A 24,735-nucleotide genomic window follows, 5' to 3' on the forward strand; every position below is an offset into this window, starting at 1 on the left:
TTGAATGTAGCACCTTAACAGCATCATCTTTCAAGATTTTAAATAGTTCAACTGGAATGCCATCACCTCCACTGGCCTTGTTGTTAGCCAGGCTTTCTAAGGCCCACTTGACTTCGCTCTCCAGGATGTCTGGCTCAAGGTCAGCAACTACATTGTCTGGGTTGTCCGGGATATCCAAATCTTTCTGATATAATTCCTCTGTGTATTCTTGCCACCTCTTCTTGACGTCTTCTGCTTCTGTTAGGTCCCTCCCATTTTTGTCTTTTATCATGTTCATCTTTGCGCAAAATGTTCCTCTAATATCTCCAATTTTCCTGAACAGATCTCTGGTCTTTCCTTTTCTGTTATCTTCCTCTATTTCTTTGCATTGTTCATTTAAGAAGGCCCTCTTGTCTCTCCTTGCTATTCTTTGGAAGTCTGAATTCAAGTTTCTGTAACTTTCCCTATCTCCCTTGCATTTTGCTTCCCTTCTCCTCTCTGCTATTTCTAAGGCCTGGTTGGACAGCCACTTTGCTTTCTTGCATTTCCTTTTCTTTGGGATGGTTTTCGTTGCTGCCTCCTGGACAATGTTACGAGCCGCTATCCAAAGTTCTTCAGGCGCTCTGTCCACCAAATCTAGTTCCTTAAATCTGTTCTTTACTTCCACTGTGTATTCATAAGGGATTTGGTTTAGATTATACCTGAGTGGCCCAGTGGTTTTTCCTAATCTCTTCAGTCTAAGCTTGAATTTTGCTATGAGAAGCTGATGATCAGAGCCGCAGTCAGCTCCAGGTCTTGTTTTTGCTGACTGTATAGAGCTTCTCCATCTTTGGCTGCAGAGAATATAATCAATCTGATTTCGATATTGCCCATCCGGTGATTTCCATGTATAGAGTCGCCTCTTGTGTTGTTGGAAAAGAGTGTTTGTGATGACCAGCTTATTCTCTTGACAAAACTCTATTAGCCTTTGTCCTGCTTCGTTCTGAACTCCAAGGCCAAACTTCCCTGTTGTTCCTTTTATCTCTTGGCTCCCTACTTTAGCATTCCAGTCCCCTAGAATGAGAAGAACATCTTTATTTGGTGTCAGTTCTAGAAGGTGTTGTAAATCTTCATAGAATTGTTCAATTTCAGTCTCCTCAGCAATGCTGGTTGGTGCATAAACTTGGATTATTGTGATGTTGAATGGTCTGCCTTGGATTCGTATTGACATCATTCTATCATTTTTGAGATTGTATCCCATTACAGCTTTTCCCACTCTTTTGTTGACTATGAGGGCTACTCCATTCCTTCTACGGGATTCTTGCCCACAATAGTAGATATGATAATCATCTGAGCTGAATTCGCCCATTCCTGTCCATTTTAGTTCACTGATGCCCAGGATGTCGATGTTTATTCTTGCCATCTCCTGTTTGACCACCTCCAGCTTCCCAATGTTCATAGATCTTACATTCCAGGTTCCTATGCAGTATTTTTCTTTGCAGCATTGGATTTTCCTTTCACTTCCAGGCACGTCCACAGCTGAGCGTCCTTTCGGCTTTGGCCCAACCACTTCATTAGCTCTGGAGCTACTTGTACTTGTCCTCCGCTCTTCCTCAGTAGCATGTTGGACGCCTTCCGACCTGAGGGGCCCATCTTCCAGCGTCATATCTTTTAGCCTTTTGTTTCTGATCATGGGGCGTTCTTGGCAAAGATACTGGAGTGGCTTGCCATTTCCTACTCCAGGTGGATTGCGTTTAGTCGGAACTCTCCACTATGTCCTGTCCATCTTGGGTGTCCCTGCACGGCATAGCCCATAGTTTCTCTGAGTTACTCAAGCCCCTTCGCCACGACAAGGCAGCAATCCATGAAGAGGAAAAACTGCCAACTAATAATATTTAATTAAAGTTTCAGAGGACCTTATGGGACTTACGTGAGAGTAAAGGGGGCTTCTTTGTGAGTCAGTTTTATACAGGCCTTAGTGGTGGGAACAGCATTGTTGAGAAACTGGTAACGATGGTATAAATGTGAAATCTGCCACAGTTAAAGTATGGAAGCTACTTTTGAAACCCAGTTCCAGTTGACTGTGGTAAAACAAAGCCTCAAAGCACTAGACGTCCTTCAGAGAACAAGAATCCTGCACCTTTAATAGGAAGAGAAGAGGAATTTTAGCAAATGTTGCTTGCCATACAAATTATCTCTCTCCCCCCCCCCCACCAGAACTATTAGAGGTGCAGAAGGTCTGTCCTTTTTTGGACAGCTGGCCACCCTAGGAAGCAACTTACCTCATCACTTTGAGATTTAGCATACATTTCATTTTCCCCTCAGCTATACCTTGTCTTTGCTGCAAATTATTATCTGTACAGCCATATAAAAATACATCAGAAATGCATCTGTAGTTATATGCCCTTTTGACTTACACAACAACAACAAAAGATGCATTTGTCACTGACCATGAGTTTAACAGTGGATGACCCCTTCAGTATTTTCTCTTTCTTTAAGATTTCAATGGCAACACTTGAAAAACAGAAAGCAGGCCATTGTGGTGCCACAGAGGCAAGGCTAAGGTGGCTGACTGTGGAAACAGGCAAGAGTTAAATGAACCAGAATCTAGATAAAGTCAGCTAACCACATCAGGCAAAACCCAAAGAACAAAAATTAAAAATAAGAAAATACGAAAACTTTATGGCACCTTAAAGACTAACTATTATATTTTAATGTGAGATTTTGTGGATCACTTCTTCAGGCATATGGAATAAAATAAAATACAGAGTTCACAAGTAAAACATTCAAAACATTCATTGGCTTTAAGAGTCTAGGGTTTACAGTTACAGTACATCTCATGTGCAGTAAATTATGATGTATGTTTGGCGTCCAGTTCAATTGTAAACATTCCCACATGAGGCAGAAAACAGACAATGAGGCAAGAGCAAAAAAGAGAGTGGAAGGGGCATTGTGAGAACAAGAACAAATGTGAGCTAACCATTTATCACAGCCAGGATAGTATAAAATCTGTTTTGAAGACTGGCAGGGCTGGAAGGAAATCGTACCTGGGCTTAAATTGTGCATAGATTTACTTACATTCATATGCTATGTGGAAAATTATATGTTGCTGATTGGGCTTATGAGAGCCTCACCATCTGCCCAGAGGGAGATTTGTTGCTAGTTCTGTTCCTGTGCTCTCATGATTTGTGCAATAAGAAATTATTTGAATAGTGATAGTACTCCAGCTCCCTGCCCTGCTCAAAGCTATTTGGTGCACAAAATTTGCACAATTGCAACACACATTTGTACTGAGCCAGTGAGCACCAGTGTCATTTGGGATGGGTACAAAGGTGACCAGGCTTTAAATGCACCTCACCAAGAAGAAAAACAAGCAGTCTCTTCCTCCAGCACTACTTGCCCTGCAGACTCTGAGAAGTTTAGGAATTCCTTGAGATTCTGAGACCTGGGAAATGTAAATGGTTTTGGCAAGGTGTGCTACAGGATCCCACACATGCACAGCTGCCAATCCCTGTTGGAACATGGTGTAAGCAGCCCCGTATCTCCAAGAAGATTTATGGGGGTGCCGGAAATTGGGACGAGTACGAAAACCAGACAAACCTCTAACTGCTGAGCAGAGCCACTTGGAACTCAGCCGGGTTCTGTCTAAATTTTCTTCCTCAGAAGCCAATCTCCTTAGTAAGAAAGCAACACACACAGACACATACTCAGAACAATCTGGCTCTATAACTTAGGGTAACAAACACACGTGGCCAATTAGACATTCAGCCCGTCTGTGCAAGAACTAACACCTACAGTTTCAAACATTACTGCTTTATTGAAAAGATTTGCTTTAGAAAAGATTTCAGTTGATAGTAAAATAGTTTAGTAGGTACATTTTCATTCAAGACCAACGGAACACTCCACTCCCCCCACTCCAGCTGAAAAAATAAAGAAATGAAACTATGCTAACTAATATAAAGGATAACATAGTCCATCTCATGTGTCTTGGGTCTTCAAAGGCTGATGCTAGATGAAAACCAGTCCATGGTAGGAAAAATAGTCCATTTAGGGAAAAGCACGTGTCTGCCCCTTTCTCAGGCAAACTCCATCTTTCTTCTTCTCCTCACTCTTCTTCTTCCCAGAATGCCTCCTGGGTCTTGTTGTCCCCTCTAACTTTCTCATGGAGCTTCAGTTATTATCATTCTTTGTAGCAGAATTATTTTGACTACGAAAGTCTCTGCTCTCTACTCACCTTAGCAACGAGATAACCAGAGAGCGAAACTTCTCTGAAACAGCATGTAAAACTTTCCTACTACAGAACAGACTTTAAATCAAAATGGATGCTATTGGGACAATCTTAGGACTACATATCCCATTCTAATACACATAAAAACACAAATCATCACACATGGTTACTGGGTTTTTTCACCACTTCTCTACTGTGATCCTTTTCCTACCAAAATAGCCTTATCAGGCAGCATCGCTCTTTTTTTTCTGTTAAAAATGAACAAACTGGTTGCAAACACACATGGCTGGTGGATCAGAACAGCTGCCACCATTTAACTTGGCTCAGCAGCTGCTTTGCTAAGCATTGTGTCTTCTACATGGATGTTTTTCATTTTTATTTCAGGTTTCTTCCACCTGTATGGCAGCCCTCCAAAATATGTGGAGGGTATGTCGTCTGCCAGAGGTCTGGAACTTACGGTACCACTGGGACAGGGCCAGCTTTTAACCAGCCATTGTTCTCTGGTGCCACCATGAAGCTCTTTGGAAGGTCATCTCATTTAAAACAGAGATAAATCTCTGAATCTATGTTTAATGCCACTAGTTCAAGCTTGGAATTCACTCAATAAACCAAAGCTTTAGAGGAGGGTAACAGAGAGCATATGTGGTAAAGAAAGCAAGTCAGGTGAAGACTGATTGAAGGAACTGAGTATGTTTACCCTGCAGAGCAACAGATGATAATGCATGATAAAATTCTTCAGCTCAACAGAAAAGCCAGCAGAGAAGTCTTCTGTTCCAGAAAGCAGATGTGGATATCATTAACAGTAAACACATGTATTTGTGGAAGCAGATAATGGACAGAGTGGCAAATTTTCAGTTGTAGATATTCTGGAGTATTAACTAGATGGCTTATTCAGCTCCCTTTTAACTCTATGATTCTCTGAAAAGAGGCTGTTTGTTTCAGTCACCATTGAATTCATGTTTGTGGGATTTGAGATTAGGTTTCCAGGTAAAATAACATGTCTTCTTCTTGAAGGCATGAACCTCTAACTGTTCAGAAAATAGAGGATCATATATACACTATTTCCCTTAAACTAAAATGTGATACATGTGCAAAAATTGTGATATATCTGTGGCAGTGTACGATGTAACTTGGTTTGCATCTTCACTTCCTCCTAAAATATCAAAAGCTACACTTTCTTTACATCTTATCTGTAGCTGTAGTTAATCTGTAGTTAAACTCTGCTCTCTTCCTTTTGACTTCTCTATTGTCAGTTAATAAGAGAAAGTTTATTAGAAGCCCCATCTGGCACTAATCTGTACAACAATAATGTAGAGAAAATTATTATTATTTTGCAATGTGTTTAAGGACAGAGGCAAAGAATTTTGGCACCTCATTTTCTGTCTGTCTTATGACAGAAATGAACAGAGCCAAATGTCCAAGCCAAATGTAAACAAAATCCCCCTGCTGAATATGCAGCTAATACCAAAAGATTCTTGATTACAAAATAAAACAAAACAATACAGAAAGCATAGAGCTGAGCCTCCTTACAGAATCACCCACATTTGCCAAAAGAGGTATGAAAACTAGCTAGATTCTTGAAGCTTTTTGGTGACCAGGTCTTCTTGTCCAAGATGGAGGATTGAGTACCACACCCTATCCCATCCTAGAATAACTGTGGGTGACTTGTATGGTCCATCTAGTTTAACACACCTATTCAGCTTACCCTAAAACATATCCTGTAGCTAATGAATTTTTTCTATTTCATTTATTTCATATAAAATGCCCCCAAAGAGATGAATAAATGTTCATCTTGCCTTGCAATGAAACAATGCAGCATACTTATTCAGGTCTTATTCAGGTTTTGCCATTGATTCTTCAAGCCACTGCAGACATACAAGTGGCTTCAGGAACACGCTGTAGGTCTTGCTTGCCTGCAACCATCTGGTTATATTTCCCTCCCACCTTGGTTCTGTATTACATGCACAATTTCCAGCCTGGATTAAAATGCAACTGAAAGTGTTCCTTAATTGGCTTATGATTTCAGTGAGTAAAGCTGCAATCATATGATTGCTTATCTGGGGAAGTAAGCCCCATGAAACATAGGAAAATGAACTTTTCTTTTGACTAAATATGCAGAGGGTAGAGTTCTCACAGTGGGTGTAGGATAATTATTTTAGTCAGAGCTTCTAATTGCAATGCCAGATCTGAGATGGAGGGTTAGAATGCTAGTTTCGAAGGAAAAGTGGAGACTTGTGGGAGGATTTGAAAGCCATCCAGTGGCCCACTTCAGATTCTTATGTTCTAGATCATGTTAACATATGCAGTACCACTGGCCTGTAGACAGAAAGTTTTCTCAAATATAGAACATAAATTATCAAAGGAGTCCAACCTGGGAATTCATACCTCTCCTATTCTTTGTATCATTTTTTAAAAGAACAACTAGTATCGGTGTAAGTCATATTAGCAGTGTTTCTGCTTCATTTTTTAATTTCATATCTGGCACCATGTAAATCAGGTTCTCCTTTCTGTCCCTTTGATTTGTTTGTTTCCAGTCAAAAGAAAAGGATGAGAATTGCATTGTGAACTTTGCCATTTAGTTTTTCTTAATTTAATTCAGTGAAGGGTTTGCAGATATTAATGTAGCTAAGCTTTCTTTCAGTGCCTTACAGTATTCTCAGAAAGTTTAATCAAGAAGGACCTATCCATAGCATGTATCTTTAGTATTGCTGCATGAAATTTTTAAATGTTAAATTTTTGTTCAATACTAAATTTCCTTACTTGATGAAATATTTCAGTAATGAACCTGTGGGTTGACATGCAACACTCTAGATATCTTTAACTGACAGCATTAGAATGTGAGGCATCCATGTATTTACTGTGTGCCATCACAGAATAAGAAGTATGAAACTGGTTTATTCAGGTATGATTTTTTTGGACCTAGAAACCAAATGGACAAGATCTGAAGCTGAAAAGGGTGACTGTAGGCTTTGTATAGATATAACATCATAACATCTGCCCCATGTGAACTGTAATTTAGCACTTTGGAAGTTAAACTTAAACCAGGAATCCCAGTTTGAAATTACAGGAAACAGTGAATAAAAACAAATCAGTATACTTTGATTTAACTAATTTATATATATACAGCATTATGATTCCTACCTGCACTATAAAATTGTGTGTGTTTACACTACCCCTTTGAGCACTCTGATTTCTTTCAAAGAGGCTGGGCAATTTGCAGTTTTGATGAGTGTATTCACTGGCAGAGCTACCATTCCTAGAGCCATGGATTAATTGTCATTGACCCAATTCAAGGCTGCAGCATTGTACACACTCTCCTATCAGGGGATAAGCATAGTCAGACAAGGTAGGATGGATAGGATAGCTTAACCAGGTAAGCATTCTTGTGTTGAGGTGGGCCCTTAGGATGTTATAGGGCAGAGCATAGAAAGCTCATCTGGACAGAACTGCTTTTAGGTCAAATTATTATGGAAACATGCACAAGGTGGTCACAAGGACAGGGCACATACAGATATTTTTGCAGCATCATGAAGGTACTCATGACATATAGATACTCAGACATTTAGAAGTCTTTGGACTGAGACAGTGAGTCTTTGCGTGAGCTGGAAATGATTGGAGATGAATGTGAAGAATCTCTCACACATGAAAATCAAACTTCATCTCCAGCACCACTTGTCCTGAGGTTGATCCATCTGGAGGCCTGAGAAACCACAACAGCTCCCTGATACTACAGGTGACTCCCTGAGACCTGGCAACTCTGGATAGTGTTATCAGTCTGGTGTGTTCCGAGATTCTTGTTGACAAGGCACTGTTTTCCCTTCCTTCTAATACTTCCATCTAAAAGTAGGGCAAGAATATTGGAGGTCTTTTTGGCTGGAAAACGGGGTCATTTTTTTTAAAGGGAAATTAATCAAGAGATCATGTATATGCTATTGATGGATTTCCCCCCGCCCCCTAAATTTCCTACATTTCTATCAAAAGTTAGACATACTCGGAAAGCTACAGATAAATTGTTAAATGATTTCAGATTTTTCAGATCAGTTTGTGTTATATGGAACATACTGTATGTAGAAAGTCTTATTTGCACAATTTGCTTAATAATACACAATGAAATGGTGTGTGTTTTTAACTACTGTATATAGCAGTCTCAGAAGCCTTTAATCTATCAAGGCTCTTATATGCAGTTTGCGTGCAGTGTGTGTGTGTGTGTGTGTGTGTGTGTGTGTGTGTGTGTGTGTGTGTGTGTGTGTGTGTGTGTGTGTGTGTGTGTGTGTGTGTGTGTGTGTGTGTTTGTGTGTAGAGGGCATTTATCGTTTTTCCTCTAAAAAGTTTAGGGGCAGTAATATAAGATTTCCACTGTCACACCTTGTTACAATGCACTGAATACTGTGGAATGTGCTTATGTTTTAGAAACAAATCCAAACTCTTTGTAGTTAAATTCTTAGACAGTTCATCCTACTTTCATCCCTTACTCCATCAAGACTTCTTTCCTGCACTATTTTATTGCTTCCTTGTTAATCTGGCCTGCGTAGCTCCAATGGTTGAGTCTATACAAGAGAGAACTATTTAAGTGTCCATCAGCTTTGTCTTCCCACTTCAGGTCTTAAAGGAAAAAAACTTTTGCATCAACGTAAGTTGGAGGCAAAATTGGTGGGACATGTGTGAGCCATATGTGTAAGGAATTTTTTCTAAGCCATTAAAAACTTTCTTTTCGATTACTCAGTTTGCAGTAACATCCTTATTTTTCTTGCACTGCATGAATGTTGGGTACTTCACTGCCTTATTATCACTAGTTATAAGAGACAGTTGGATCTGCAGACCTTTTTTTTGCAGAATATGTGAGCAAACAGGGATTAGAGGAGTATTGGAAGAGAGAGTTAGTTTGCCAGCTCGGCTGTCTGCCATCTGTCTTCAGCTCTGAGTATTTCAGGGTTTTCTCAGAGGCAGAAACATATTATGAAATACTTATGACTCAGAAAGGTCATTCAGCCTTCAAGACTTTTGAAAAGAACAATTTCCCTGAGACAGCTCTTCTGCACTTCTTGACATGGTCAAGTATCACTGAATGTTTCAAATAAAAGAATATATAATAATAACACGGATAACAAATCTGAAACAGAAGAAAGGTCTGGCTGTTAGTTCTCTTTGTTTCTTTCTTACTGATTTTAAAGACATATATATTGGCATTTCTGTGATAGCTATCCATATCTAGTGATGTAAATCCTTACTTGCCTTGTACATCCCTATGAGTACAAAAAATTACAAAATTATTTTCCTCCTCTAGTGAAAGAGTGCAAAGTATTTTATGGTACTGTAAGCAACAGAGCAGAATGGGAGCAATTTTTTTGTCCATATTAACCAAAATTGCACAAATAACACATTGACACTTTAATGCAAATTGCATGGGATGATGATATACGCTGTTTTCCCTTCTAACAATATGGTGTACCTACTGCCAGAATAGATCCCTATTGGGAGCCATTGTGGATATAGCCTTCGCCACAGCTCCATTTCACCATCAGAAGAGCAATTGCACCTCATACTAATCCCTTTGAGACACTAATTTAGGTATTATTACCACTTTTACTGCTGATTTGATTTACAAATGCAAGATGTGCTTGTGGGATTTTCTGCCTCTGGTGCCAAAATGACTGACTTTGGCTGCTACATGCCTTGACTCAGGGGAGTGGATACCATTTGCTTTGCCTACCACAGAGTGCAAAATACTCAGTGTTTGTTTCATTAAACTCTAAAAGTAAGTAAGTATTAAGCAATGCATAAATGTTTCATAAATAGTGCTCTGCACACCAAATATCTTTCTTTGCAAGTAATGTGTGAAAACAAGCATATAGAACACCATGTTCTACACCCCAAGGCATCACAAAGATCTAGACAATTATCTTTAAAGGCAAATTACATTAAAAGGACAAATTGTTTTGGTAAAGCCATATTATCTGTGCTTTTAAACATCCCTTAATTGAAAAGTACTTAATTGAAAAGTTTGGAGAAAATAATGTTTTCAAAGGTCAGTTTTCAGCATTAATAAGAAATCTTCAGGGGTACTTTGTTACTATGTTTTATTCATGCTTAAGAATACTATACTGTGTCATTGAGTCACAGAGTGACCTTGTACTCGCTTCTTTGCTGCAGCTGTGAGGTGGTATCAGTGTATTCTAATGGCATGACTGAAAGCAAACATGGTTTGGAGAGATGCATTCTGTGTGTTTGTCTTGCTGCCCATGACCTTGTTGCTTTTGTCATCTGGAAACATCTGCTTGCTTATGGAACCATAACTAAGACAGAGTGATCTAGGTACTAAAATGTAGAATGTGCAGAAATTTGCTGTTCGGAGGATGCAAACCCACCCATTAGTATTTGCTACTAGAAGGGCATGAACCCGACTGCATTGAGCATGTATACCACCTCCAGCTGCTCTTGCCCAAAGGAATGCAGAAAAAACACAAAACAAGCTGTTTCAAGGACAGAACCAATATGGTTATCATATTCTTAGACACAGGCATTTGTTTGATTCTTCCATGCTCCCACTGTTATGCTAAATTCACACGACTCACGTTTAACCAATAGGGCAGCAAAGCTGTGGGCGCCCACATTGCTAGTTAACAGCTCTGCTTAAGCGTCTTACTTTCTCTTGGCTGCCCACCTAGCCATGTGCAGGATGTTCCTGTTTTCATTTGTAAAGTGCAGGTCAGTGTTTCATACTAATCAATGTTTCTTTTCTTCCCACTTTGTAATCAGAAAATGGACCTCGCCTTCTCGTGGAAGCAGAACAGTCTAAAGTCTTCTCACACCGGGGTGGCAATGTTACACTGCCTTGTAAATTTTACCGTGATCATGCATCATTTGACTCAGGCACCAATAAAATCCGGGTCAAGTGGACCAAACTCACCTCAGATTACCTCAAGGAAGTGGATGTCCATGTTGAAATGGGATACCACAAAAAGACCTACGGAAATTACCAAGGAAGGGTGTTCTTAAAGAAAACTACTGAAAATGATGTCTCCCTTGTAATCACAAATATAATGCTGGAGGATTATGGAAAATACAAGTGTGAAGTGATAGAAGGTTTAGAAGATGACACTGCCATTGTATCGCTAAATTTAGAAGGTAAGCAGTCATAGCATAATATAGATTGCTTAATGGAATCATTACATGAGCAGTAGAAGAATATCTTAATATGACATGCAGCTTTTGAAACAATTTTAAGTGTCATTGCATAGAAGTATATTATGCTTATTAAACTATTTCTTATTTTTGTTTAGAGTATTCTTGCTTTGTTTGAACCTAACCAGACTTCAGCCTTCCCGTGTTTAAGACAAAGAATATTATGTCACCTATATGAACTGGTCTACAATTGGAGTAGGTCCATTTGAATCAATGGAACTTATAGAGGAGTTGACTCACTAAAACCCCATTAATTCAAAAGCTGGCCAGCCCATGTGGTCTTGGTCTAGCTGCACAGTCCTAAGGTGCCCCTGGAAGAAGAGAATAGTAAACCATTTCTAGGTATTGTCTATCTGGAAAACCCTTGATTTGATGGCACATGATTATTATTAGTAGTAGCAGTCTAATGTGATTTACTATGCAAAGCATCAGGATTTTGGCTGTTGTTTTCAGAGCTTGATAGAAAGTTGCATCTGATTATTGCCAGGCAAGTCAGTACAGGACTGTAGTTTTTGGATTAGCTTCTTAAGAAGTCTCTTCTACCCCCCTTCCCATTAACTTATTGGTGGCATGAAGGTGAATTATTTAGCTATAGTCAATATTTTTAGAGAAACGCAAACTATAAATATGAAAAGAAAAAAGTATATTTTTTGTGCATATTTTTTGTGCATATTTGTGGCACATTTCTTTTCCTCTTCTGTCAGTGTAAATTAACTGTCAGTCAGTAGAGCAGCAATATTTGATGTGTCTATGACCAAAATGAAGATTTGATCTTAGTGTTTTAATAGAGTCCATGTAGACTTATGTGGTGAATGTGACAGTTGCATAACAATGAGTAATGAATGCTTTCTGCAGTTTTCAGCCAGGCCCCTAAACTGGAACCAGGTGTATAGTAGTTACCATATTTTTCCGTGTGTAAGATGCTACTTTTTCCTAAAATCATTACATTACACTAAAAATGGAGGGCCATCTTATACACAGAAGTAAGCTGAGAAGAGAACAAACATACCTTACCTCTGCAAACAGGCTGCCTCTAATCATGAGGCTTAGCTTCCTACAGTCAGACTTAGCTTCCTCCAATCACGAGTCTTATGGAACTGATGTTAGCTGATGATGTAAAAACCAACTGGAACACACCTTGTTGGAGGTGGAGCCTGTAGGCAGTGCTCAGATTCAACAGGGATTTGTAATCTCTGAGTGTTCCGAGCCCAGAGGCTGAATACTCAAAGCTACGTTTTCTTAATTTTGGGTTAAAAAATTGGGAGGAGGGCATCTTATATGCGGGGGCATTTTATAGACAGAAAAATATGGTATTTTCCACCTACCACACAAGGAACAAAAGAATATATGATTGTGGGCTTGATTGCAGATCAATGAATGGTGCAATTTCTTGACCTTAGCTAGTATCGCGTAACTTAATATTTATGGGGATTGTTTTCCATAATGATTCTGTAAAAGGAATAGACATGCCTCTTTTTTGTACTTCATGTTCTGAAATTTGTTTTCAGACATTTGCATGTGTACAGGATACACATGGAACCTAAGGCATTATTGTATCAGACTATTTATTTATTTAGCATTGGTTAGAGGTTTATTGTTGGTTGCTCATACAATTTATATATGTTCATATTTACCTGTTGCACAGTTGACTTTTGTATTTATAATGAAAATGTTGCTTGCTTGTTGTGGCCTCAAAACAGCCAACCAACTTGTTTCTGAAAGCGAAAAGTCATTGCCTTAGCACATTAAAGAAAACAGTCACTCTTTATTATGTGACAGACATTAATTAATTATTCTATATACTGTCAGGATGTTTATTTAATCAACAATTTAGGAATTCATTATCTGTCTAAATAATGCTGTTATCACTTTGAAAGTTTATTTGTTTGTTTACTTATATACTTGTACTTAATGCGTAGGAGAAAGTGGATTACAGTTCACAGAAGTTCATACTGAAATGTATCTGTATTCTTAAAGACCGTACTTTCATTTTACTTTTCTTTTTGTTATATGCTTACCTTCTAGCTAACAGATGTCAGTTTGTATAGAGTAAATCTATATTTTCCTCCAATCAACCGTAAAAATATGTAGGAAGTGGAAGTGTGACTCTCTATAGATAAGACTGTTTGTGCAGGATCAAGGCTCTGCAATTATTTGCTCTAGGGTCTTCTGAATTTTACAATGAAAGTTGTAATTTCCATTAGATACTGAAAACCAGTTATGAATACCTATGACTAGATGGTGAAGTCTTTTTTTTTAAAGCAGACACACAGCCAGGGTAAAACATATAAACCTAGAAACAAACATAAATATTGGGAAAAGGCTTTGTACCAAGTACACTTTTGAATCATCTAGCTCAGTATTCTTTGTGCCAGAGATCACCCTCCCCATCTGCAATCCCACATTGGCCTGCTATGACCCCTTGTTGACCTGCAAGGGTTTTCTGACTGCTTTGATCTCCTGACATCATCCCACCTGCAATTGATTGGGTAGAAGAACTAGCCTACTAGCCCAAATTGGTTCTCTGTTTTGGTCTGCAGAGATACATAGCACCTTTCTAAGATTTTAAACAGGAGTCTTTCACAACCTGGAACTAAGATGCCATAGAGAGATTTTTTTTTGCACATTCCACTGACTGTTCCCCATATTTTTAAAAGAAACATATGTCCTGAGGAATTCCTATATATTCTCTACAGCTGTGTTTATTTCCCTCTTGGGTCCTCTTTTTTAAATACATTTTATTAGTTTTTCACTCTATCTACATTTGATTTGTGCTTGTCAAACATCGTGTTACATGATTTGCTTACAATTATTTGTTTTTTTACATCTCAGTGTCTTCCCAATTGTCCCCCCAAATTCCATACATCTTTCAAACATTCAGACCATTCATGTATGTATTTTAGTATATAAGATTGGCTACTATCATAATATTACTTTCATAGTGTACAATATTCTCAAGATCTTCTAATAACATTCTTAATAAAAGTAGTTCCAGATCCATCCCCAACCATATATCTAGTTCAATTTACCTAAAAAGAAAAGACACCATATTACATCTTTACCCTGGTTAGAGCTCCCTTATTTCAATTTAATTCTCCTTTTTAATATAAAGGATATGCTCCTTTACATTTCCCGAGGCTAGATATATACATGCTTTTCAGCATTAAGGGCCCCCTTCCTATTTTCCCTTTTTTCATCTCTTATTTCTCTTTTTTTGCTTTTTGTTTCTGTCTCTCTAAGCATTCTGCCATCTTTCATGCCCTATGAAACCATTATGTGCATCTGATTTATCTCTACTAGATCTTTATGCACTTGGTCTATCTTCAATAGATTTTCCAGGCTTTTTAAAATTAATTTTGCTGATTTTCTCCCCTTGTCTTCCCTTAATGCTCTCCTCGGATCCAAGATTGAAGTTGTTTCTCTTAGGTTTTCCCCATTAATTTCCTCCAGCTCCTCTTTTGATTGGCATACATCATCCGGCACAATCTCATTTCCTTTTCGTTATTCCCCGTCTCTCGTTGACTGTAATTCTTCTTCAGATGTTCATTGAATAATTTTGCCTCTTGGTAGTGGGATCTCACTGTTTCTAGGATTGGTTGAAGGGTAGATTTTGTTTCATCCCAAAATTGTCCTTGTTGTATCATTCTGTTCCAGCTGCCCAAGAGCTTCAGCCAAGATTCGAAACCCCCAAGTATCATAGTCCAGTTCGATGATTGTATCTGTGGCCTAATTGATTTGGGTCCTCTTTTTAAAGCTCTTAGGCAGTGAAATCCAAGCTCAAAGAGTGGGTTTGGAATGGACAGAAGCCTCTCATGTAGGTGGAACTGTCCTTGTGCTGGCTGCTCTCAGATCACCCGTCACATCTGTCATGCTGACTGAGATTGGTCAGCAGAAGACCTGAAAGGGGGAACAGAGAATAGGAGTAGAGTTTGAGAGGATCTGAGTTATGCCTGATCTAAATAACTCACAGATGCTGGTGTAACACTTTTAAGTTATTTGCTTCCCTAGATATCTGTTAATGAACCCTGGAAACACAATTTCATGAGTATTTCCTCATTCAGTTATATAACATGAGCAATTGTAACAACAAAATTCTAACATATGTGCACAAGTTATTTGTAGAATTGTGACGTTCAAGTGTATCTTTCAGTTCAGGTAAAAAATCAAAACATCTTCCTCAGTTGGGTTGGGGGTCCAGTATCTAGAGGAATCAGCTCCACACGTGGAATCTTCAAAACCATAAACTAAGTTGGCAAGGGCCTCAGCAGTCTAAGTGGCAACAACAGCTCCAGCTTCTTCAGCCCTCCTGCTCTTTCTGATTCAAATTTCTTTCTTCCAGCCCTACTTTTTCTTAGTCCCACCCCTTTAGGCTGTGAGAGGAAGGAAGGGAGTTTGGGTGGTGGGGAATTTGCCTGCACACTGGAGATTGAATAGTAGTTGATAGCACAGAGTATCAGCCCCCTGCTCCACATCAGAGCCCTTTAAGTTTCCCTGTTTTCATGTTTTTTCCTTAATCAGTAAATAGCAATACAAAAAATACAAGGATCCAAGAGGGAAATCTCATAGGTGTTACCTTGGCACAAAGTTAGGTTATCCTGAGGCTTTGGATTCAGCTCAACTTCAGCTGGTTTAGTAATGAGCTCAGCCAGCTCTCAGCTGTCCTGGCTAGTTAAGATTATACTGTAAGTAGTGGACCACTCACCATTAAGCAGTTTGTAGTAGCAGATTATGGAATTCAACTTTGTGGCACATAGAAACCTGTTGCCAGAGTTGAGTTTTTGGATTTGGCATAAAAAGTTGGACTTTCCACTAGATCTGCTGTGCTGCAATGAAACTGGAGTTATTTATAATTAAGGATTATAATTTTTTTTATTTTTGCTATTAACATACATTTTACTAAATGTTGTAGTATTCATTGGTCAACATACCAGTGTGGGTTTACGTCAACATACATGTAATGGCTATGTGTGTTCTCCAAATTATGAATTCAATTTGAAAAGGGAACAAATGGAAGATTGTCTCCTTCTGAACCAATCTGAACTGAAATGTGGAAGACCCAAAGGGGTTTGAATTGATTTAGACTCTACAAAGCATTTTCCTTACTACAGAGGTTAAATTCCAGAGCAGCAACTTCCATTTCAAAGGATGGGGTGGGAGACTGACAGCTATGCAGCAATGCAAAATGGATATGTGTTAGGACACGAATTAGAGAAAAGGTAAATTGCTCCCTGGCTGCTGAAGGAAGGAAGGTAGGTAGTTTGGGTGGAGGGGGAATTTGCCTGCACACTGGAGATTAAATAGTAGTTGACAGCACAGAGCTTCAGCCCCCTGCTCCACATCAGAGCCCTTTAAGTTTCCCTACTTTCATGTTTTTTCCCTAATCAGTAAATAGCAATACATACAGATACTTTAAAATATTCCAATACCAATTGTTTGCTAAACAATAAAGCAAATTCTTTGAGGTCTGTAAGACAGTTCATTCAGACAGACTGGAAGCAAATGGTTTTGAATCCCACCTCCCGAAGTAGTGTAAATTGTGACAGTGAATTGCTGCTAATTAATGACTTGCCAGTCACATTTCCAGTAATGCATTAATCACATGATTGGGTGAGTGAATAGGAACATAAATGACAACTTACTATTACTGGCAATTCACTCCTATAGATTATGCTATTGTGCTGACATTGGTGTAAATCGACAAAAAGTTTGTGACCTCTACCTGCTACTCTTCCCAAAGTGATAATTTCTCTTCTATCTTCAGTATGTATTTCATATTGATTATTACTTTGCTTACACTTTAAAAAAGTATTATGGGATCATGTTTTACAATGAAAATGGCTGTAATTTCAACCAATGTTTAATTATTGTAATAACTTGTAAGTATCTGCAGTATAACCAGTATGGTCCAAAAAAAGCAACCAGTTAGCTACATGGCATTCCCTTGCTTTTTCTGTATATATTCCCCAATTTAAAAACATTTTCTCCACGCTAATGAAGACTTATTTTCAAAAGGAAAATATCCCTTCAGAACTGCTAATGTATTTTAAAAAGTTGGAACATAAAAACCATGTCAGTCACTCCTTGCCTGTGGGACTCAAACAATTAGACTTTGGTGGTTACATGAAACAAGGTTAATGTGACAAAGCTGTGAATGAGTAGCCAGTCCTGCCTCAATACTAGTTTAAAAAATTGTTCTTAAAGGACAAGGAACGGCTCTAAGTTTGATATAATATATGACCACTTCTGTGCGATTTGATAGTATAGAACAATTTATGTATTGATAACATAAATCATATTTACCATAACAGTGAAATCTGTTTCTCTGTGTTTCATGAGACTTCATTTTACTGAAGAAAAGTCTTCAAAAATATAAACCTCTGTATAAATTATGAGTGTTCTTAAGGAATGTCTAGAAGTGATCAGAATTCAGTTGAGATCTGTGATGAAAATAATATGGAAGATCATGCTACTAATTTTTTGAGAAGTTTGATAGAAAACAAGCAGAATTAGGGTTCATGGCTTGGTGGATTTCCCCAGTCTGGCACATTTTTCTAAACCGAATACAAATACCACAAATGTGAAATGCTGTGATGCAAACTATTTGAAAGCTAATACAGTGATGCCTCACTGAACGATTACCCCGCTTGACGACGAATCCAGTTCACTACGATGTTCTTGTGATCGCTATTGCGATGTTTTAATGAGCAAAATCCACTTTCCGATGATCGGTTCCCTGCTTCGGGAACCGATTCTTCGCATTACGACGATCAAAACAGCTGATTGTTGGGTTTTCAAAATGTCTGCCGGCTGTTCAAAATGGCTCCCTGCTGTGTTCAGGATGGATTTTTCACTGCACAGGCATCGGGAAATGGCCACCCTATGAAGGATCTTCGCTGGACACTGAGGTATTTCGCCCATTGGAACGCATTGAACCGGTTTTCAGTGGATTTCAGTGGGCTTTTTTATTTCGCTTGACAAGGATTTCGCTCTACAGCGATTTCGCTGGAACGGATTATCCTCGTCAAGCGAGGCACCACTGTATAGTAGAAGACTACTGGCCCTAAAACATGGGATCTCATCTACAGAAACCCATGCACCACTAACAACACCTGCTTTGCATAAAGCCAATGTTCCAGTACACCACTTCCACAAAGTTCTTCATCACAATGCTATAGATGTTGAGAAGAAGCTGCTTCTCATACATGATTGCTAGGGTTCAGCACGTTGGAAAAATTTTCCATTTCGGTACGATTTCTTTCATGGATGCCTCTTTAGTCCCCCCCCCATGTTTACCATGAAAAGGGGACCTGTTTTTAGTCAATTTAGTTCACCCACCCTTGCTAGTGGCAGCAGCAATAGCAGAGAAAGCTGGGCTGGGCAGGAGGATGAGGAGTGCAGCACAGTGAGAGAGGCAGGGGTGGCAGCAGGGCAAGGACCAATCAAGAAGGAAGAAAGAGAAAGATAGAGCTGGTAGCATCAGCAAGGTCAGGAAAATTTTCCAGGTACAGTATTACAGATAAAGTAAAGGTTTACTGGAGCAGGCAAACACGCGCACACACAAAAAAACCTCACATAAATTTAATGGCCACCATTTTTGCTTAAATGAAATGAAAGCTCTCCTTATGGGTGGAGTGTTCTATGTTAACAAATCTAGTATATTAATATGTTAGAATTAACTACTTGTTTCCTCACAATGGAAACTACTAGGCTCAATCACTGTCCTTTCCAAGTAGGCATCAGAAAGATGCATATCTGAAAGCTTGGAGCACTGTCACTGGTCATTATCTAAAAAGACAGATCTGTGAAGAATCTGTCTGAGTATAAGACAGTTTCTCATGTTCTTAACCTCCTGTGTCACTTTCTAGATCCCTGGGAAAAATATCTAATAGGAAGGTGTGATATGTTATGAAGAAGTGAGATAAGTTTCTTTGCCAGAATTACAGTAATGTTAGTTCAAAAAAGGCTGGTTAGGGCATGCTAGATTAAGACGGTTGCACGATGGTTGAATACATAGCAAGCTCTACTGTATTCTGTGTTGATTCTGGCTTAAGTAGTCTGACTTCTTTGTTTAGACTAGTACCAGAGGAAGCTGATTTCTTTACTCTGGCTGTAGCAAGTCTTTTTTCCATGTGGACTTATGGTACAGGAAATTTAAGTCCCTCTGTAAAAACAGAGCAGTTGCTCTTAAAATTTATAATTGACTACAGTATTAACCCAGCAACTCCCCTACTCTTTGCAAGAGTCACAGTAACAAAATTCTCAAATCTAGTTATCATGAATGACAGAAATCATCGCTGATAGGTTGTCTTTACTAAACTATACTGATCTGTGTTCCCCTTGTATCATGCTGCATATGGGGGGGGACCTCATCTTTTGCTCTAAATTCTCTTTTGCCTATTCACTAGGAAATATAAATAGATGTCAATGCATGCAGCTGGCACTGTGAGCCTTGAATAAAGCTAGAATTACAAGAGTATTGGGGGGGGGGTAACCTTTTCTGTTGGCTCGGTAGCTGGAGACCAGTATTCCTCAGTGTTCAGTTCTTCGCAGTGGATGGGGTATATGAATATTTATGGGGCAAGTCCCAGGCAGAATAGACTAATATTCATTCCTTAGTGAAAAGCAGATGTTTGACATTCCTCTACAGTTTAGTTAGCAGTACTTAACTGTCAGAATTTCTCAGTGAATTAAGACTCTGCAGAGTTCCTGAGGTACAGTTAGAAGGTGTCTTATGTGATATGCTAGATGATCAAATATGATGAGTAGCCAATGATAAAAAAAGTTTGCGTTTGTGAGTGAATGAGCCAAGTAGCCTCTCTTTGGTTTCCCTATTTCATCCCTTAGACTAGAGCAGTGGTTCCCAGCCTTGGGTAAGCCAGGTGTCCTTGAAGTGCAATCCCCAGAAACCCTGGCTAGCACATACTGTATGTATGTGATACACATATGCATTCACATTTATTTCACATGTTTAAGTCTTTCAAATTAGTAAGATGACTTTTTCAAGACAGAGAGTGAACATAAAATGTCTCATTTTAAAACTCATCATTCTGTCTGTGTTCATCAGATGGCTTGTTGTATTCATATACAGTTTAGCGGGGCCCTTAATATCTGTTTATGGGAGTTTTCAATCTGTTGTTCCTCAGAACTAAACTGAAAAAAAAAATCAAAAATCTAGAGCAAGTTGCACTTCTGGATCCTGCTGAATCCAGGGTGGTTCAATTAGGATTTTTCTGTATGTGTTTTCCAACTTTGCTACATATTTTATCTTCTGAAATGGACAAGACAGATTTTCTCCCATTCATAATGAGAAATGTTTCTTTTGGTGCAATGAATAACAATAAACTGGGGGGGGGAGTGTGTGTGTGTTAATTTTGAAAATATACAAAGTGTTGAGCAATGTGAAACCAAATAAAAATAAAGTAATATTGAAAAGAAACCAGCCATCCAGATATAGCAGGAGTAATATTTAAGGCAAAGCAGACAAGATGACAAGTGTTACACAGAAAACTAGTCATGCCCATCTAGATATTCCCTTGGTGAGGGAAAAGGTGAGAAGCCCCAAAACACGAGTCAGTGAAGTTGCTCAAAACTTTTTTCCATTGATGAAAGGTACAGGCGAAGCAGGTAGCAAGTATTCTTTCATTCACTCATTCATTCATTCATTCATTCATTCATTCATTCATTCATTCATTCATTCATTCATATACTGCCCCATTAGTGTGCACACTACTATAAAGTACAAAATTGTTATGCCATTACATGAACTAATACACTTTTGTCAAAATAAAACAAGCTACCCAATCAATCCCTTTGGATCAAACGTATTGCCTTATATATTGCAACATCAAATTAGTTACATCAAATCTGTATCATAGGGTAGGCACTTGGCCATATTGACTTTGTTCCAAACATTGAAAACTTAGGGTTCTTCCAAGAAAGGTGTTGTGAAAAGCAGCAATGGATCGGTGGGATGGGGTGGGGTTATCACTTGTAGGTAGTGATGTAAGAACACCTCTTGTAGCTAGAGACTCTGCAAGGCATCTCCTCAGCAGGAAATGGCATGTTTTCCACCAGCTTCCCACCATGTATGATGGACCTTCTGTGATACGCAGGGCTTGAAAAATGCACTTGTCCACTCGTCTGTGACGAGTGAAAAATGCTGCTTGACAAGTCACAGCTTCCTCCCTCCCTACCTCCTTCTCTCTCTCTCTCTCTCTCTCTCTCTCTCTCTCTCTCTCTCTCTCTCTCTCTCTCTCTCTCTCTCTCTCTCATCCTGCAGTGCTACCCCTCCTCCCATTGCAAAAGGAAAACTGTCCTCTTCTCATGAGAAGAGAGTTCAAGTAGTATATAGAGATATAGCTCTGCCAAAAGAGTCGTCCTATGCTGGAGAATATGGAGATTCCCTGCTCCCAATTTCAACCAAACGAGGACACACCCTGGGTGGGAGGGAACCATGGCTCCTTAAGAGGCTGGGCACTTTTGCTTTCAGTTTTATTTTTGCTGGAGACATTCAAAAGAAAGGCAAGCTTCATGACCCCACAGTCACGCAGGCAATGAAGCAACCCGAAATCAGTGATTCCCAGTCCCAATAAATTGCAAAGCTACAGTCCGGTCATACTGACTGGTGAAATTTTTGTCTGACTGGTGAGACATTCTAAAATATTTCACGGCCAGGTGATATGTTATGAAATGAAGCAGGGAGTATATACTATTGCTTAAGAAAAGATGCTGATAGCTTCTTACAGTGTTAGTTTTTATGCCCTAGATATGTAAAGTTTTTGTTTTGTTTTGTGTATTTTTCAAATAGGGTCGCTTTATTTATTGCTGTTGATGTTTTTGTTTTGACTTATATGTTGTTGTTGTTGTTTAGTCGTTTAGTCATGTCCAACTCTTTGTGACCCCATGGACCAGAGCACGCCAGGCCCTCCTGTCTTCCACTGCCTCCCGGAGTTGGGTCAAATTCATGTTAGTCACTTCGATGACTTATATACTGCCCCATAAATGTATAGAGCACTCTCTGGGCAGTTTATTAAATAGTTATGCACAGAATACTTTGTCTCCCAGTGATCTGGGTACTTATCTTACTGCCCTCAGAAGGATAGAAGTCTGAGTCAGCTTTGAGCTGGCTACCTGAACCTGTCAGGATCAAACTCAGACTGTGAGCAGAAGCTTGACTGAAGTACCTACTGCAGTTTAACCACTACATCACGGGGCTTGCTATTTAAAAACAGAATTACTGGATTTTGAATGCTCATTGCATGACACTGTTTTTCCAATCAAAACTCTATCTTCAGGCTATTTGTCTAACCAGGGAAATCATCTATGTTTGTGTAGTTTTTTGGTTGTGAACAGGTAGAAACTTCAGGTGAAGATGATTGGTCTATTTCCAGTCTGTGCCTGCCCTACCCAATTGTTTGGTCAGAATTTCATTCTGTGCAGTTATTTTAAAATGAAACTAATTTATAATTTTTTCCCCATAAAATATTCCTCGGCCATAAGATGAACCTTTGGGGATGCAAGTTTCTCATAAAATGCATATTTCTGCATGAATGTTCCCCAATGTATGGGTTGTTGTTTTTTAATATTCATTGGATGAGCTGAGAGTTTGCCTTACAAAATTGAGAGAGAGAGAGAGAGAGATATGATCTGAAGCATAACTATGTTCCAACTTCCATATTAGTCAGGGAAGACAGAATTGAGACATGTTGTTTAAATATGCTGAACAAACAAAATTGTTCTATATCTCTAACTTGAATGTGTGCATGTTGTTGGGTAAATGGTGGTTATTCACATTAGGAGATGCAGAGAATCAGTAGAAGTTTCCATGCAGGAATAAAAAGCAAGTCATTATAAAGCAAGAATGTAGATTGGCATCCAAAACCAAGATTGACAAATGTTCATATCTCTCTTTACATCATATGAACTTTGTTGGTCTTTAACAAAGCCATAATATTTTTCATTAATATACATCTTTTTGTCATTTTTTTAATTTCTAGATCCAGTTTAAGGGAGTAGGTATGGTTCATTCTGGATAGCTGGTTAGCTCAGCCATTTAGGTATCTGGCTCCAAAGCCAGAGGTTGGGAGTTTGATTCCCCATCTTCCTTCCCTGACAGGGGCTGGACTCAATGATCCATAGAGGTCCCTTCCAGCCCTGCATTTTAAGACTATTCTCTTCTATGGGAGGTATCCATGCCATGTAAAATGGAGGTGCTCAGCTTTCAGTACACTGATCTCTCAATTCTCCGTACATCTTTTCATGAGCATGTGTGGAAGTGATTCCCAAACATGAGTCTCTGAGTTGTGTTTATATCTACACCTTACAGAATCCCAAGCCAGCATGACTAGTAGCCAGGGATTCTGGGAAGTGTGCTCCAGCAGTAACCACTGAATTATGGAAAAGGAAGGTGTTTTGAGTGAAGAACCCACTGAATCTGCCTATTGAGTCATTTTGTTTATTTAGAACATTTTGGTCTTGACTTTCTTCCATCTTGTGAGGCAAATATAGGAAACATGCTTCCTTAGATATTATAAAGACGTTCAATGTCCTAGCAATAGCATAGCCTTGTATATCATATGAACCAAAGGAACTTTTGTTCCCTTATCTTCAAATGACAGACCCTGAATCAATTCAGATACTAATTTATGAACTCATTATCTTATTTCTTATACGGCCTCTTTTACATCAAAGGGACTTGCAAATAGAAGCTGTTATGTTTCTGGAGTAGGTTCCAATAAGACATCAGAAGCCAGTTTCTGTAAAAACAGTTTCTACTGTGTACTTGTTGTACATGTAGTGGATTGTGGGAGCAGTAACATCATTCAGGATTGCCTTTATCACTTCCATAAATTGTAATACCAAGTAAACATTTTGATTTTTGGGTCATTTTAAGGTACTGATTAGTTGTATACACTGTCATCCAGTATATTTGCAGAATCAAAGGCATTTGTCAAAATCAGAACTTGGGAATGTTACTCATTATACTGTTTGCTTGTTTGCATGTTTGTATCTGAGCATTGCACAATTTAAATTCATAGATGTATATGAAATATAGCTACAAATTATTGTCATTTGTGGTCCCAAAAAGGACCTTTGGGTCATTTTGCTCATTAGCAAGTTTACAGTACTTGTGGAAATAAATGATTAGCCAGCTATACGGCTTTGCCCAGGGGATGCTGAAGTGTACTCACAAAGCTTTTCCACTTCTTGGGGAGGCTCATTCTGTCTCCTCCGCTTTTATATTACAATTCCCAGAATACTCCAGCTAGCATCACTGACTAGGAAACTTTAGCAGTAGAAAAAAGGATAATTTCCAAGCTACGGTCAGACTCTATATAGTCATTTCAGTGAGATTAAAATCCTGTATA

General features: G+C 38.9%; 1 protein-coding gene across 3 annotated transcripts in view; it reads left to right on the forward strand.

Annotated features, from left to right (window-relative positions):
• Nucleotides 1-24,735, forward strand: part of HAPLN1 (hyaluronan and proteoglycan link protein 1) — an 83,496-nt gene that overhangs the window by 51,366 nt on the left and 7,395 nt on the right. For all 3 annotated transcript variants that reach the window (XM_020790297.3, XM_020790296.3, XM_072992585.2), the window contains exon 3: nt 10,943-11,311. In XM_020790297.3, the coding sequence (XP_020645956.1) occupies nt 10,943-11,311 (369 nt within the window). The remainder of the gene's footprint in view (nt 1-10,942; nt 11,312-24,735) is intronic.

The sequence above is a fragment of the Pogona vitticeps genome, chromosome 2, assembly GCF_051106095.1.
Source record: "Pogona vitticeps strain Pit_001003342236 chromosome 2, PviZW2.1, whole genome shotgun sequence".
Classification (NCBI taxonomy): domain Eukaryota; kingdom Metazoa; phylum Chordata; class Lepidosauria; order Squamata; family Agamidae; genus Pogona; species Pogona vitticeps.